At 48.0% G+C, this 12962-nt stretch overlaps 1 protein-coding gene across 3 annotated transcripts in view; it reads right to left on the reverse strand.

Moving 5' to 3' along the window:
• LOC135909198 (ovochymase-2-like) overlaps positions 1–12962 on the reverse strand; it is a 337884-nt gene that overhangs the window by 238124 nt on the left and 86798 nt on the right. For all 3 annotated transcript variants that reach the window (XM_070524733.1, XM_070524732.1, XM_065441041.2), the window contains one exon: positions 6671–6762. In XM_070524733.1, coding sequence (XP_070380834.1) covers positions 6671–6762 — 92 coding nt within the window. The remainder of the gene's footprint in view (positions 1–6670; positions 6763–12962) is intronic.

Here is a 12962-nt window from a genome sequence, read left to right on the forward strand (position 1 = left end):
TGTCCGCTCTGCTTGCGCCACTGGTTGTCGCTCATTACCAGACCGCCATGTGCGACGATGATGGTGAGCCGTTTACGAGCCCGCGTCAGTGATTCCAGGTTATTTCGACATGCAAATTTTATTTCTGCTGTTGCACAAGAATGTACGCTGCATGTCTTCTGCCAATAAAGTCGCACGTTCTGTTCACTCACTTGTGGCTTGTTTGTATTGGCGTCAGTAGAGGCTCTTTGGTCTCCTAGTAATTAAAACGCACCAGCTACGCGGCAGCCAAGGCATTGGGGCATGCCGCATAGCCGGCAGGGCAAGCATAGCGCGTACCAGCGTATGCCACCGGCAAAAAGTGGCCATATTGGATTTTGCTATAACAAAAAAACTTCCGCTTCCGGGCCAAGCAGCGCCATCTGGCGTCCATCTAGGTAAGTTCCATGCGCTGCCGCTGCTTATTTTCGAACCACTGCGGAAGGTACAGTTGCGGGACGTCCACCTAACGGAGGGTGCTTCTAGCCCTCCCTTGTTCACGAACCCGGGCACATCGTGACACTGGCGACGAGGATGGCGATGAGTACCCACGGATCGTCCCATGCCGCCGCGAGCAGCGAAACACCGCCTCCCTTTCCTGCCGCCATGCCTGTATGAAAGGCTCGAGCCGTTCGAGGGAGATGGGTCTGCCTGGCCAATTTACGAGGAACAAGTCCACGTGTTCTTCCGGACAAACGACGCTGCTATACTGCTCTCCTGACATGCGCAGAACTCAACAGCGAGATCATTCGTCAGGTTTCTGCTGCACCACCGGACGACGACTCCGAGTCGGAAGATGAAGCACCGTGTGCTACACTGCCGTCGCATGTGGAGCGTGTACAAGCAGTGACTGTGCTTTCAGCCGCCTATAGTGACCGCACGATCCTCTCCGAGAGTCAGGCTTATCTGATTGCGCGTAAACAGCACAGCGTGCAACGGCGCATTCACGATTTCTTCAAGCCTATTGCCGAGCGCGAATAACTGAGTGGAAATAAAGGATTTCTTTCTTTTTTTTTCTTAATCTGCTTTTTCGGACACCTGTTTATTCGGACATTTCCGCAGTCCCCGTGAGGTCCGAATAAACGGTTCGAGACTGTATTTATGAACTGTATAAACTTGTAAACATAGGCATACTAACTAAATTAATAAGCACAGTGTCACGCACACACAAGCAAACATGAACACATATCTGACTCGATGACTGCGGAAACTCGTCAAAATGCTGGAGTAAGGAAACGCGGCAGCAGCAGCAAGCGAGTTGACCTTTATGCTGCATCTCGCATCAAGCGAACTAAAGTCTGCTTCACATGCGACTGGAACAACAAAAATCGGTGCTGTCGCAGGCATCGCAATGCAATCTTTAGAGCTGACGCAGGCTTTCGGGTTGGTGTGTTTGGTGCAAGAATATGGCTAGGAGTACGCACCGCATATGCGCAATTATGAGCAATATAGACACATTATTTCTCCAGAAGCTGATGCTGAGCATGGGTAGCGCGAGGATTGTGTTGGGCTGACACAACTTCGTGGCAGCTGAATACTGCACATGTCGTGAGTGTAGCTATATGAACTTGTTGATAGGTGATCTTGTAGCTTGTTGTAGTGTAGTCAGAACGAAACATTCATATTTAAATCAGTGCCAAAAAACCCAGACAAGGGAGGCCACAGGATGAGCGCTGTCCGTGTTTTTTGGCGCTGTTTTAAATATGAATGATCCGTACCAATTAGCTCGCACCCAAACCCTTCTGAGAATGAAACAGTCATAGAAGGCAGATGAGACAACACACAGCGCTGAACCAGCTGCGAACAGCTCTTCCGTGTGCCGTGTCTCATCTCACTTAACTTCAGAAACCGCCATTGTGTGAAAAAAATTGCCTGTAACGTTATTTGTAACTTTGTTAAAACTTCAGAAATGCGGTTATAGTTACGAAGGAAGCAATAGAAAAAGCTTTTCATTTACTGGAATAGAAAGAATGGTTCAGCTCAGTCACTCCAGGCGTGGAATGGTTTAAGTCTCACCACTCTGAGGCGCTAAAAGAAGTGAAATTACAGGGATCTCCGGAATTAAATGGCAATGGAATGGGGGGCGTCAATCCGCAACTCTGATTCCGACACAACATGGCGACACAACCGGACGTGTCACAGACCTGCACGGTGAAGCGTGGTATAAGGCACCCTGCAGATGATGATGAAGATGACTTGCTTCACCCTTTGTAATGGGTGGGTGTATGAACACCCTAGCACATAAAAAGTTAAAAAAGAAAATTAGTTCACGTACACACACATACACACACGCACACACACACACACACACACACACACACACACAAAGAAAACAAATATCTCGCCACACATACAGACATGAACACTTCAGGGAGTTTGGCGCAAGCGAGACTGGTGCGGGGTTTAATGAAGTGCGTGTTAGCTTTCGTTAGAGTTAGAGTTACTGTACATGCTACCAAAAACTGCTACCTTAGGTAGCATATACAGTAACTAATTAGAGTGTTTTCACAGCACCCTCGTTCGTTTAAGAGGCTATACTGCTGCCCTCCAGTGGTGGCGCCTCGCTCTACCTGTTGCCACTGCACCTACCTGAACATCTGTGCCCGCAAAGCCCAGCGCTGCACACAATCATTCTGTACAAGGAGAGCCAACCTGTTCACACTCAAGAACAATGTGTGCAACTGTGCGCAAACGACACAGCACCCAGTCCACGCTGGTGTCCAATGTTCTTCTGCATGTGAGAGTTTGAAGTGCTCCTGTCCTTGCATGGAACTTCCTAGCTCATTGTCATATAGGCAAACTGAATGGATGGTGCATGGTACAGCTTGAGGGCACATTTGCCGCCAAATTGTCTCCTACTTCATGCACACGATGCGACACATCCTTCGTGTACCACATTATGGCCGCGACCCGCACAGGTTCTGTGAACGTTACAAATTTCTGCTCTAGGCGATACATGCGATTTACCTAGCTCGTGCCGGCGGCATGTTGGCACAAGATAGTCATAAACATGCTGTGCCCAGCAATGTCACTGCATGAATTGCAGTCAGCCCTGGTAGGTGAGCTTGCTGGATGCTTCACGAGCCTCGAAGTTGGTCCAGCCCCCGTCTCCTTGGCTTGCCTCATACCCGTGGCACCCAAGTGCCGTGCAGTCGCTGTTGCTGCTCCAACCAGTCTTGAGTTGCTGCTGGCATGCAGACGACGGTGTAGGTGAATGTCAGGCATAGAATGTAGACAAGCTTTCAAAGAACCTGAGATCATTATCAACTGGTTGCATCCCCACAAAGTGCGGCGCCTAAGAATGCATTGTATTCTGAATGCTGCTTGGCGGACATGTGCTGCATGCCGGTTGTACAAACAGTCGAACCCACTTATAATGATACCGGTTTTAACAATGAAAAACTCTTGCACCGTAAACTTTTTATGTTTTTTATGGGGAAATAACCAGCTTACTACAATGTCCCCATGCCGCATTATTGGTTATAATGATGAAGTCTGGCTGCTGGGTGCCCGTGCGGGAAGGTAATGGAATGCAAAACCCTTGAAAAAAAAAAGTTAAATGCAAGCCGCTGCGTGATCACACACCACCCCAATTGCCGCCATGCGTTTCTTTCCATGAGAGACGCACGCCAGTCTTGCACACATCTTCCCCGTCGCCCTTCCACCCCTCCGAACACGAATGGGCTGCACCCAAAGCTCTGCTCCGCACCACCCTCCAAGGGACGAATGGACCGTGCCAACTGTGCTGCTGGCACCACTCCCAGATTGCTTGCTGGGCCCTCACAGTTGGTTCTTTATTCTATGGCCCTCATTCTGTACAATTCTGCTAAAGGATTAAGCCGCTCGTGCTTGCCTTTGTTCGCTGCGTCAAAGCCATTCCTGGCCACATTGTTTCTCAGCCTCATTTGACTTGCCGCCAAAACTGAAGATGGCTGATCCGCCTGCTGATCCTCGGCAATACACAACGTTGCCGGTGAAAAGAAAGTGCACTAGATTTGGAAATGAAGTGCTTCTAACCGATGAGGCGACCGTCACGAATGTGCTTGCATTGGATAGCGACAGCGACGGCCACAATGGCAGCACAGATGCGGTAAGACAGGCTGCCTCAATGAAGTCCCCACAGCAGGTCCTGTAGATGATTCAGTTCGTCATGGGCTTGTCTTCGTGAGGCACTGTCCGCTTGACTACACGGAGCACCTGGATGCTTTGGAGAAGGATGTCGGCAAGGTTCGCATAAAGCAAGCAAGGCTGACGGACATGCGGTTTTCTCGTACAGGCCAGTGGGAAGTACGTGGCGAGATGCTTGTGCTGATCACATCCCAGCATTTCTTCTGGATATCTAAAGCTGGGATGCTGCTGCGGCAACCTCCTCGCATTTTTTAAAAGGCACCTCTTGGGGTCACCATAGCAATGCCTCGGCGGAGCTCATGTGCTACTTGTGACCCCCTTTTTGCAGTTGTTATAGCAGTGCCATTCCTGAACGCCAACAGCTGTAGCTTGTTAAAAACATGCAATCAGAGTGCGCAGGAAGCCGAGTTAAACAGTTAAATGAGTCAGCATAATCGGAAGCCAGATGGAGTAAGTATAGTTTTCTCGGAACAACTACGCCATCCCCATTTAAATTTCTTTCATGCAACCCTGTTATAACAATTATCGGTTATAACACTGGAATTTTTGTGGCACTTGAATGTTGTTATAGGTAAGTTCAACTGTATCGCCTTCGGAACAGAGTTCTACACCGAAGTACTTGAAGGCAGTATCGATGGCGAGTTTCCACGTTGCAGATGTCTACGAGAGCCTGCTGTTCCGCTTCCCTTACAGCCAGCCATAAGGACTAAATCATTCGAAAACCGAAGTACTGCCACAAATCTGTTTGTACACCATGCGACCTTGTGGCTATATGTGCTCGCAGTCGGGACAGTGCACCATCAATGGCAAGGCGACTTAATTCCCACTTAATGTCCACATCGTAGGGAAAACCCGGCTTAGTCCCTTCATCGCCAGGTTGGGTATCACTGTCACACCCAAGCAGCCAGTACAGCATCTCCAGGTGCCTCTCCAAGGCTCTCTTCAAGTCGGTGGCAGGCATGCCAGCGATGCTGTCATTGATGAGTGGCTTAGGCTGCTCATTTTGGTCCACAGGTCGAATGTATGCCCAGAATTTCCAGGTCCATTGCTGCCATCTGCCTTTGGTCTTTGCAAGAGAAAGAGAGAGAGACAAAACATTTATAGAAAAGTCCCTTCTGGGTTCAAAAGGGGAACGGAGAGGCTGGGAGGCTTAGCCCCCGAAAGCTCCTTTTTCCGTCAGGCGCTGGCCAGGGCCTGAACCGTAGCAGCATCCTCTGCCAGCTGGACAGCCCGGAGCTGGTCTTCTGGGCATTCGCTGAGCGGTATAGGCTCCCACTGCTCAGGGTTTTTTATTTTAGCATTGTGGTTTATGCTGCGTCTGGTATTGTTTGGAGCTGATGGGCATGCCCATATAATGTGATGGAGGTCTGCACGTGGTGTATTGCATGTCCTACAGTGTGATGAGTATGCTTCCGGGCGTATTCGATGCACGCGTAGTTACATAGGGAAGGTGCTTGTTTGTAGAAGTCTCCATGTAGCTACTTGGTGTTCGTTTAATGATTTGTCATGAGGAGGGTATATATATAGCGAGCATTTCGGCAGTATTCGAGGATTTCTCGGTAAGTAATCATTTGTTAGTATTAAGAAGCTGTTATTTCCTGATTTGGTTCTGGTTCTAAGAGCCGTATTTGTGTTTAGGTCTCTTGACTGTTTAGCTGCAGTCACTCAGCAAGGCGCTAGAGAAGCTTTCCATTTGCACCCAGGAACCCGTCCTGCTCAGGAATATATGCCCATTGAAGTCAGCTGTGCACCATGTAAGCGGTGAATTTGATGACATGAACATGATATGCTGCATCATGGGGCTAGCTATAGCCGTTCATTTTACGGGTCCCATACTAGTGTACACGCTTTGCGTCAGGTGTGCTACACGTTTCACACCATTCAGGCTTCATGCAGAACGCATGCACAGTAATCACTGTGCACAAACAGGCTCGCACTGCCTTCGTTCTGCAGCACGAGCACTGAACAGACGCTGAGATGGCATGAACTACAGTTAGCAAACCAAATTGAGTGATTTGACCTACGATTATACCAGTAAACTGGAGTGTTTCCATGACAACGCTAAGTGGTGTCTTCAATGAATAAAGGCACAACTACTGGCAAACTTGAATGCTTTAAATCCCGAGACCGCTCTTCAACCGATTACGCTATCGTGATCTTCAGGGCACGCACAGATAAGCATTGCACAGCAACGAGTGGTTAAAGGGGGGTGGGATTCTTTCGGAAACGCCTGTGTTCATTAAGTTGAGTAAATGTTAAATCATAAAAACAATAAAAAATAAAGATTACTTTCAAGAACCACGGAGTATAAAGGAAGGTGCACGCACGCAAGGCAGTGCCAAGGCTGCAGTTGAAAGCAATCCGGAACTTGACTCACGTCCACCTTCAAAGTTTGGGACCTCACCATTGGGAATCATGACGAGTGAACACCTACAAGGCCTAGCATGCTGCTCCAAAAGCGCAAGCAAAACACTGTTCGCTGCTGCATGCTCCACTCGCAGGGACTGTTGGCCCCCTTTCTTACCCGTGTCCGGCAGGTTTTCCTTCTCGATCGTAAGCGTCTTTCCAGCGCCAACTCCAGTGAGCTTGTGGACAGGCTCCGTGCTCTTATAGACGCTGCAAGAAGAAACAACACCTCAGCTCACAGTTTCTGTTGTGTCAGGGTGATAAACACAAGCACTGTCAGTTGGAGAAGAACCCACTGGGGTTGCTTAGTGGCTAAGGTGGTAGGCAGCTATGTTCGAGGTCGTGGGATCAAATCTCGGTTACGGTGGGCACGCTTCAATGGAGGCGAATTGCGAAAACACCCGTGTACCTAGATTTAGGCGCACATTAATGAACTGCAGGTGTCCCAAATTGTTCCGGAGTCCCCCACTATGGTGTGCTTCATAATCAGATCATTGCTTTTGCATGTAGAACCTCGTAATTTAATTTAGTCAGAGGAGAGGAACGCATGCACTATCACAAAATAAAAAAAAAGGAATGCCGCTGTGCACTCGGAGATAAGGTACGGTGCATTTCGCTTCCACCTACGCTGCCTCACTAAAGTGTCGTGCAAGCAGCATGCATACAGTAGCAGCTCGTCATAGAGAACAGCGGCTTAACAGGCATTCTGCTCGTGATCAGTAATGTCCAGCCACAATGCCAGTACACTGAACGCTTTTGCCAAGCACTGACAGTGTGTCAATTTCATACTGAACGAGAACGACAATCCCATCAAAGGGACAGACAACCACTCAGAACATGGATCGAGATAATCCCGCTTATGGAAAGATTGCCTATCCTATTGAAAAAAACAAGCCGCGTTTTATGCGTTGCATATTGCAATCACTCAGTTCAGCCCTTGGGCGCGGCCGGGCAGCCACCATTGACCTTGAGCGCAACCACGTGACGTGACGTCACGACAGCCGGAGGAAAAGCTGCCCCAACTTGCGCGGTCGCGCGCGGCCGCAGCCACCACCTGACTCCCGCTCGTCCCGCTAGGGGCGCTGAGCTGGCGTGTGACGTCACGGAGGAAAAGCTGGGCCCCAAGTGGCGCGGTAGCGCGCGGCCGCATATTGCGCGGCCGCGCAATATGCAACGCATTCTTGGCTTAACCAAGCTAAGCCTGGCCATTTTTCTCATTAAACGTGGATTTACATTTGTAATCTTTTAATAAATGTAGCAAAAGATGACCTTTGGCGCCCCATGCAGCAATAACATGCAAGATTGTTAAGCAAGCTTCTACTAATGTGCGCGGTTCCTGCTCTATCTGTTAGTATTAAAATGAAGTACAATTTTTTCTGTTATGAAATTCTAACTTACAATGTGCAGATAGGCCTTCGTTTGGTGCAACGCCTCCTTTATTAAACTAAGCCTGTCAGTTCCGGCGCCACGCAATGGGACCGCCGCGGACGCCTCGGTTCACGCGCCGCTCGCATCGCGGCGCTGCTAGCTGCCACTATGGCTGGGCCCAAATCGGCATTGGAGACATACAGGACGTTTAAGCAAGAAATAGCCAAAGAAAATATTTACGATAACTCTAAGGGAAGCTCATTGTTGTTCGAAGCCAGGACAGGTGTACTGAGGACTAAAACGTACCGAGCCAGATACCAGGAGATAGATTTGGTATGCGAGGCGTGTAGAGAGGAGGAGGAAACGGCGGAACACCTGATACTTGCTTGTAAACAACTTCACCCTGCAGTTGAATCTAACGGGGAACTATTCAAAGCCTTGGGTTTTAAAGACAGTGAAAGTAGAATAGACTTTGAACAGGTAGAAATAACTAAACGGAGGCTATCTGATTGGTGGACAATATCAACGCAAAAGTAAAGGAGTAAATACATAGGTATACATGCATATAGAACGATTAAAGGCTAGGTGGCTCGCGTCGCCGCCGCCCGATTCAAAGGGTTGAGCCACAATCATCCATCCATCCATCCATGGCGCCACTCAGAACGTTGCTGAAACATACGCGCCGCGCCCGACTTGCGCAGCTCACGTTGGTTGTCGAGTTACATATTGCACTATAATTTATTTAGTTCGTCCAGTAGGTTAACGAAACACTGCTCAGGTGCTTATTACCTAAATATTTATTGTGATACAAGCGATACGATTGCGTGATATCGCCGCCGCGTTAGTAGCTAGCAGTTTCGTGTGTTCGTTCAGGTATTCCGATGTCGACTAGCTACTAGCCAAACGCATCGATTGTCACTCACTGAGCTCGGCAAAAACGTAAAGCGTAATAGCCAGAAACTGTACTTGTCCTCGATTTTGTGATTTGCCCTGCTTTTTCAAAAGATTTCGTTCCCAAGGCCCGAATTTTCTCACAAGTCAACCACATGGGACATTTAACAATCGAACATTTATTTGCAGTAGTTATCTAAACATGTCAAGAATGCTACAGTTCACATGGCATATGCTACAGTTTTAGCAGCTTCCGTGACAATGGCTTCTTTGCATATAATTAGGCAACTGAATTCTTATCTGTAATATTAAAAGCATGGTTAGACAGCAGGGGTTTGATGAACTTGCGGCATAAGAGTTCAAGGAGCATCTTCCTGTGGCCAGGTTCTCCGTTCTTGCACATCAAGACGGGGACGTCCACAAGCACATCAACAGCATGTTCTACACTGGTTTCGAGCGGTTTGGAAATGAACTTTCTGTGAAACAACATTATGTCAACAAACCACTTGAGACCTATCAAGACGGACGCCAACTCTTTGGTTGGATACTTCAGTCCACCACGGTCTTGGTACGCAATGAGCCCATCAACAGGGGCATTGGCCTTTGGTTTTTCGACAAGTTGAATACAACTCTCGCAGCTCAGCCTTTCTGACAAGGCTCTGGCTAGATATCCACCAATCAGGGCAATACTAGCCACTTCGGGGTTGGGGAGCCATGGTGTAGTGCACAGGTCCCGCAATCTATTCTTTGCTGCTGATGGGAAAAAACCCTAGCTAGTACAGCTGCGTTTCCGAGTGTCTCCATTGCAAACTGCCACATCAGTACGGAATGAGGTTGAGCTGTTCACATTGCTTCGAACTGATGCAGATACAATACCAGTCTTTAACATCTTCTCAAGTCCGCAGAGTACAGTCTTCACATCCATGGCATCATTGCAACCTGCTGTCCTTCGAAGGAAACCGAACAGTGCCTCAATCGGATCACTTGAGAACTTTCGAGTCAAAACAAATATGAATTTCTTTTCCTTCAGAAGAAAACGAATGCATGCTACATTCGGTGTTGTCGTCAGGGCCAGTGCTCGGTATGTCTCACTGGTAAAGAAATTGTCAGGGTGGCTCTCCTGTCTCAGCCTTTCGATATAGTTAAGGAAATCGGTCTCTAGCCACTGCAACCTCATGTCGTCAACATCACTGAAATGCCGGCTGTCAGGGTCATTACTGTGCACATGCTGCTCTGTGTTGCTGACATCCATCAGCGCAAACCACTTGTGCATCAGCAACATAAATTCAACAGTTGGGCCCACTGACCTGAACTCCAAGTCACAGGTGTGACCAGCCTGGTCTTTCAAATACTGGAGTGCAGCAGTAACTGGCGGAGAGAAGATTTGCACTGCATGTCTCACACTCATCTTCTCAATATTTGATGGATATAGGTGTTTCCGTGTTAAATATCGCATTGGCTTCACAGTTGAGCCTCGCTGCATTCTGTACAGTTCTTTCAAAGGAGCTGACGAAATTTGTTTCTTACCACCTATGTCCTTTGCAAGAAATTGTGACCTGACATTTTTAATTATGTGGGATTGGTCAAAAGCAAGATAAAGGAGTCTTGAAGGATCCGCTGGATGTGGAGCAGACATTTGAGCCGTTCCCTTGCTTAATATGTCCATGGCAGCGACGTTTGTCTTGTGGTTATCAGTGACAAGACGAACTATTTCAAAACCGAGCTCCTCTGTCTTCTGGACAACGTGACAAACGGTCTGCGCGAGCTCGGCTCCTGTGCAGGCTTTAGTAAAAAAGTACCCGACAGGTATCTTAAAGCTTGTCGACAGGCCACAAAGCAATGAATTTGCTAACTGGTCGCTGTCACTTGGTATTAGATGCTCCAGATCAATGCTCATATTGACGTCACCAACAAAAGCATCTCTTTGTTTATTATATTCAAGCTTTTGCTTGATGTGCATTTCGTCTACTACCAAACTGCACACTTTTGACTGCGATTTTGTAAGACCCTGAAGCTCTGTTTTGAGCCTGCAGCGAACCAGAGGGCTGAAGCCAATTTCCCCAGTTGCCGATCCAATATACTTTTGCAAAGTATTTCTACATGGTAAACGCAGAAGATGTTCAGTCCGCACATACTCATAGGCCTTGGTCGAGAGATTCCTCAGGATCACGCAGTACCTCACGGTAGTTTCAGACCACGTTGGTCTCTTCCTACCGTAATTGATGACTTGGTCCACAATGAATACAGCCTTTGCCTCGTTTTGGTGCGCATCGGCTACAACATCCACAAAGGCACGCACATTGCAGTTGTCCTTCAGCTTGCGAAGTTCTTCTTTGTAACTTTCAACTGTCTGTTGCAACCTAGCGATCTGTAACCGAAGGGCTTTCTCTTTGGCTTGCTGTTTTCGGCGATCTACGAAACTGCTTGAACTTGCGGTCCTTTCCGTCTGAGTTGAAAATGTTCGCTTCGCAAACGCCACTGTTCTGCAAGTTAATGCTTCGGTATGCACCGCCGTCGCTACAGCGCATACTGTGCCACTCAAAGGAAGAGATGCGTTCGAGCATGCTGGCCTGTTAGTTGGCGCTAAGGCTGGTCGCGCAACTACTGATGTCGCGACGCCAGGGCAGTCAGGTTCTTCATTCTCGTTGAAGGTAGTAGAAGCTACTGCTTTCCGTTTTTTGCTAGCCTTCTCCTGGCCACAGTCGAGCTGCACATTGCGCTTTCGACTACTTGCATCACTACGTACCTTGGCAGGTGCAGGCTTCATGTACGAGGGGTAGCACGTGAACACGCTGGGCACCGCTCCCTTGTTTAATTGTCGGATTTTAGTATTCTCCCGAAAGTCCGAGGCAACGAAGTGCTTACGGCAAACGAAGGAGTAATTAGATGTTGTACTCGGCTCCCAGTTCTTTCGTGAGATCACCTTTAGCCATCGTTGGCGCAACTCGAGGTCGGCAGGAATCTCATGGAATGATACTCCGTCGTCCTTCTTTCTTGCACTTGATGCACACATAGGCACACAGCAGTACCTCATGCTGAACACTGTCCGTACACAAAACAGAACCAAATCAAACTTCAGAGCATCTTTCTACGCAAGTCAACACCAGCGAACAAAACATTGCTTTGTTTATCTCGCGCCACGAGCCCTGCAAGCCCGTGCACGGCCGAGACGGACGGGACACTGTAGTGTCAGCCGCCAGCGCCACGAGCAGCAAGCGCCGGCATATGGGAAAGAGCGACAGGAAAGGGTGTGATGGAGCAGGAGGGGCTCTTTTGACAGGCATAGTTAAATAAAGGAGGCGTTGTTTGGTTTGAGCAGGAAAGGGAGAGGAACGCCTTGTTTGCCTTTGTTTTCAATGACTTGGCTTGGCTCGTCTATCAGCAGAATAACAATGGCGGGGCGTGTAAGCGATGTAGGCGTGTACTTGGGAAAAACCGCGGTAATAATATAATAATATAATAATATAAGAGCGGTCTGCGCAACAATGCAAACTTATTGTATCAACTTTTTATTTTCAAAAGTAGTTGAAAAGGTCAAAATGTAGGTAGTTAACCACAGTTACATTCACTCTTATGAAAGCAGAAGGATGGGTGGCTTTCACAAATTGCGAGGGGGGCTATCAGCATTGCTCTCACTTGTCAGCGTTGCCGGAGGAAGGACTTACCTTTTTAAAGGCTTCTCAGATCGAAAAATTCTGCTTACAAAATATCCAAGTGCTTTTGTAAGTAACCACAGCAGGTGGAAACACCACCGAGGATGGGCTTTTCGTTGTGCCGTAAAAAATAATAATAAAATAAAATACAAGAATCACGGTAAATAAGTTTGTACCTTTGTTAGAAATTCTGTGTCACCTCTGTATCATGCGCTAAACAGCTTCGCTATTCATTCACCTTCACAGAGTGGAACGGTTCACGATTTTTTTTGCATACATTTGTGTGGACGACAGGACCACCACAAGGAGCCGGAAGAAACTAGACACGTGTGATGTTTTGATGGGACTGCCACCACAGGAGAGCAGAAGGAAAGTAGAAATGCAAGCACTTGGAACGCTGACAAAGAGAGGGCAGTGCAAACGTAGACATGGCTGGTGCGGGTCAAAGTGTAGTATCTGTTCTTATCAGCTTAATATCCAATACAGGTTCTATTTGGA

Source organism: Dermacentor albipictus, chromosome 9, assembly GCF_038994185.2.
Source record: "Dermacentor albipictus isolate Rhodes 1998 colony chromosome 9, USDA_Dalb.pri_finalv2, whole genome shotgun sequence".
Classification (NCBI taxonomy): domain Eukaryota; kingdom Metazoa; phylum Arthropoda; class Arachnida; order Ixodida; family Ixodidae; genus Dermacentor; species Dermacentor albipictus.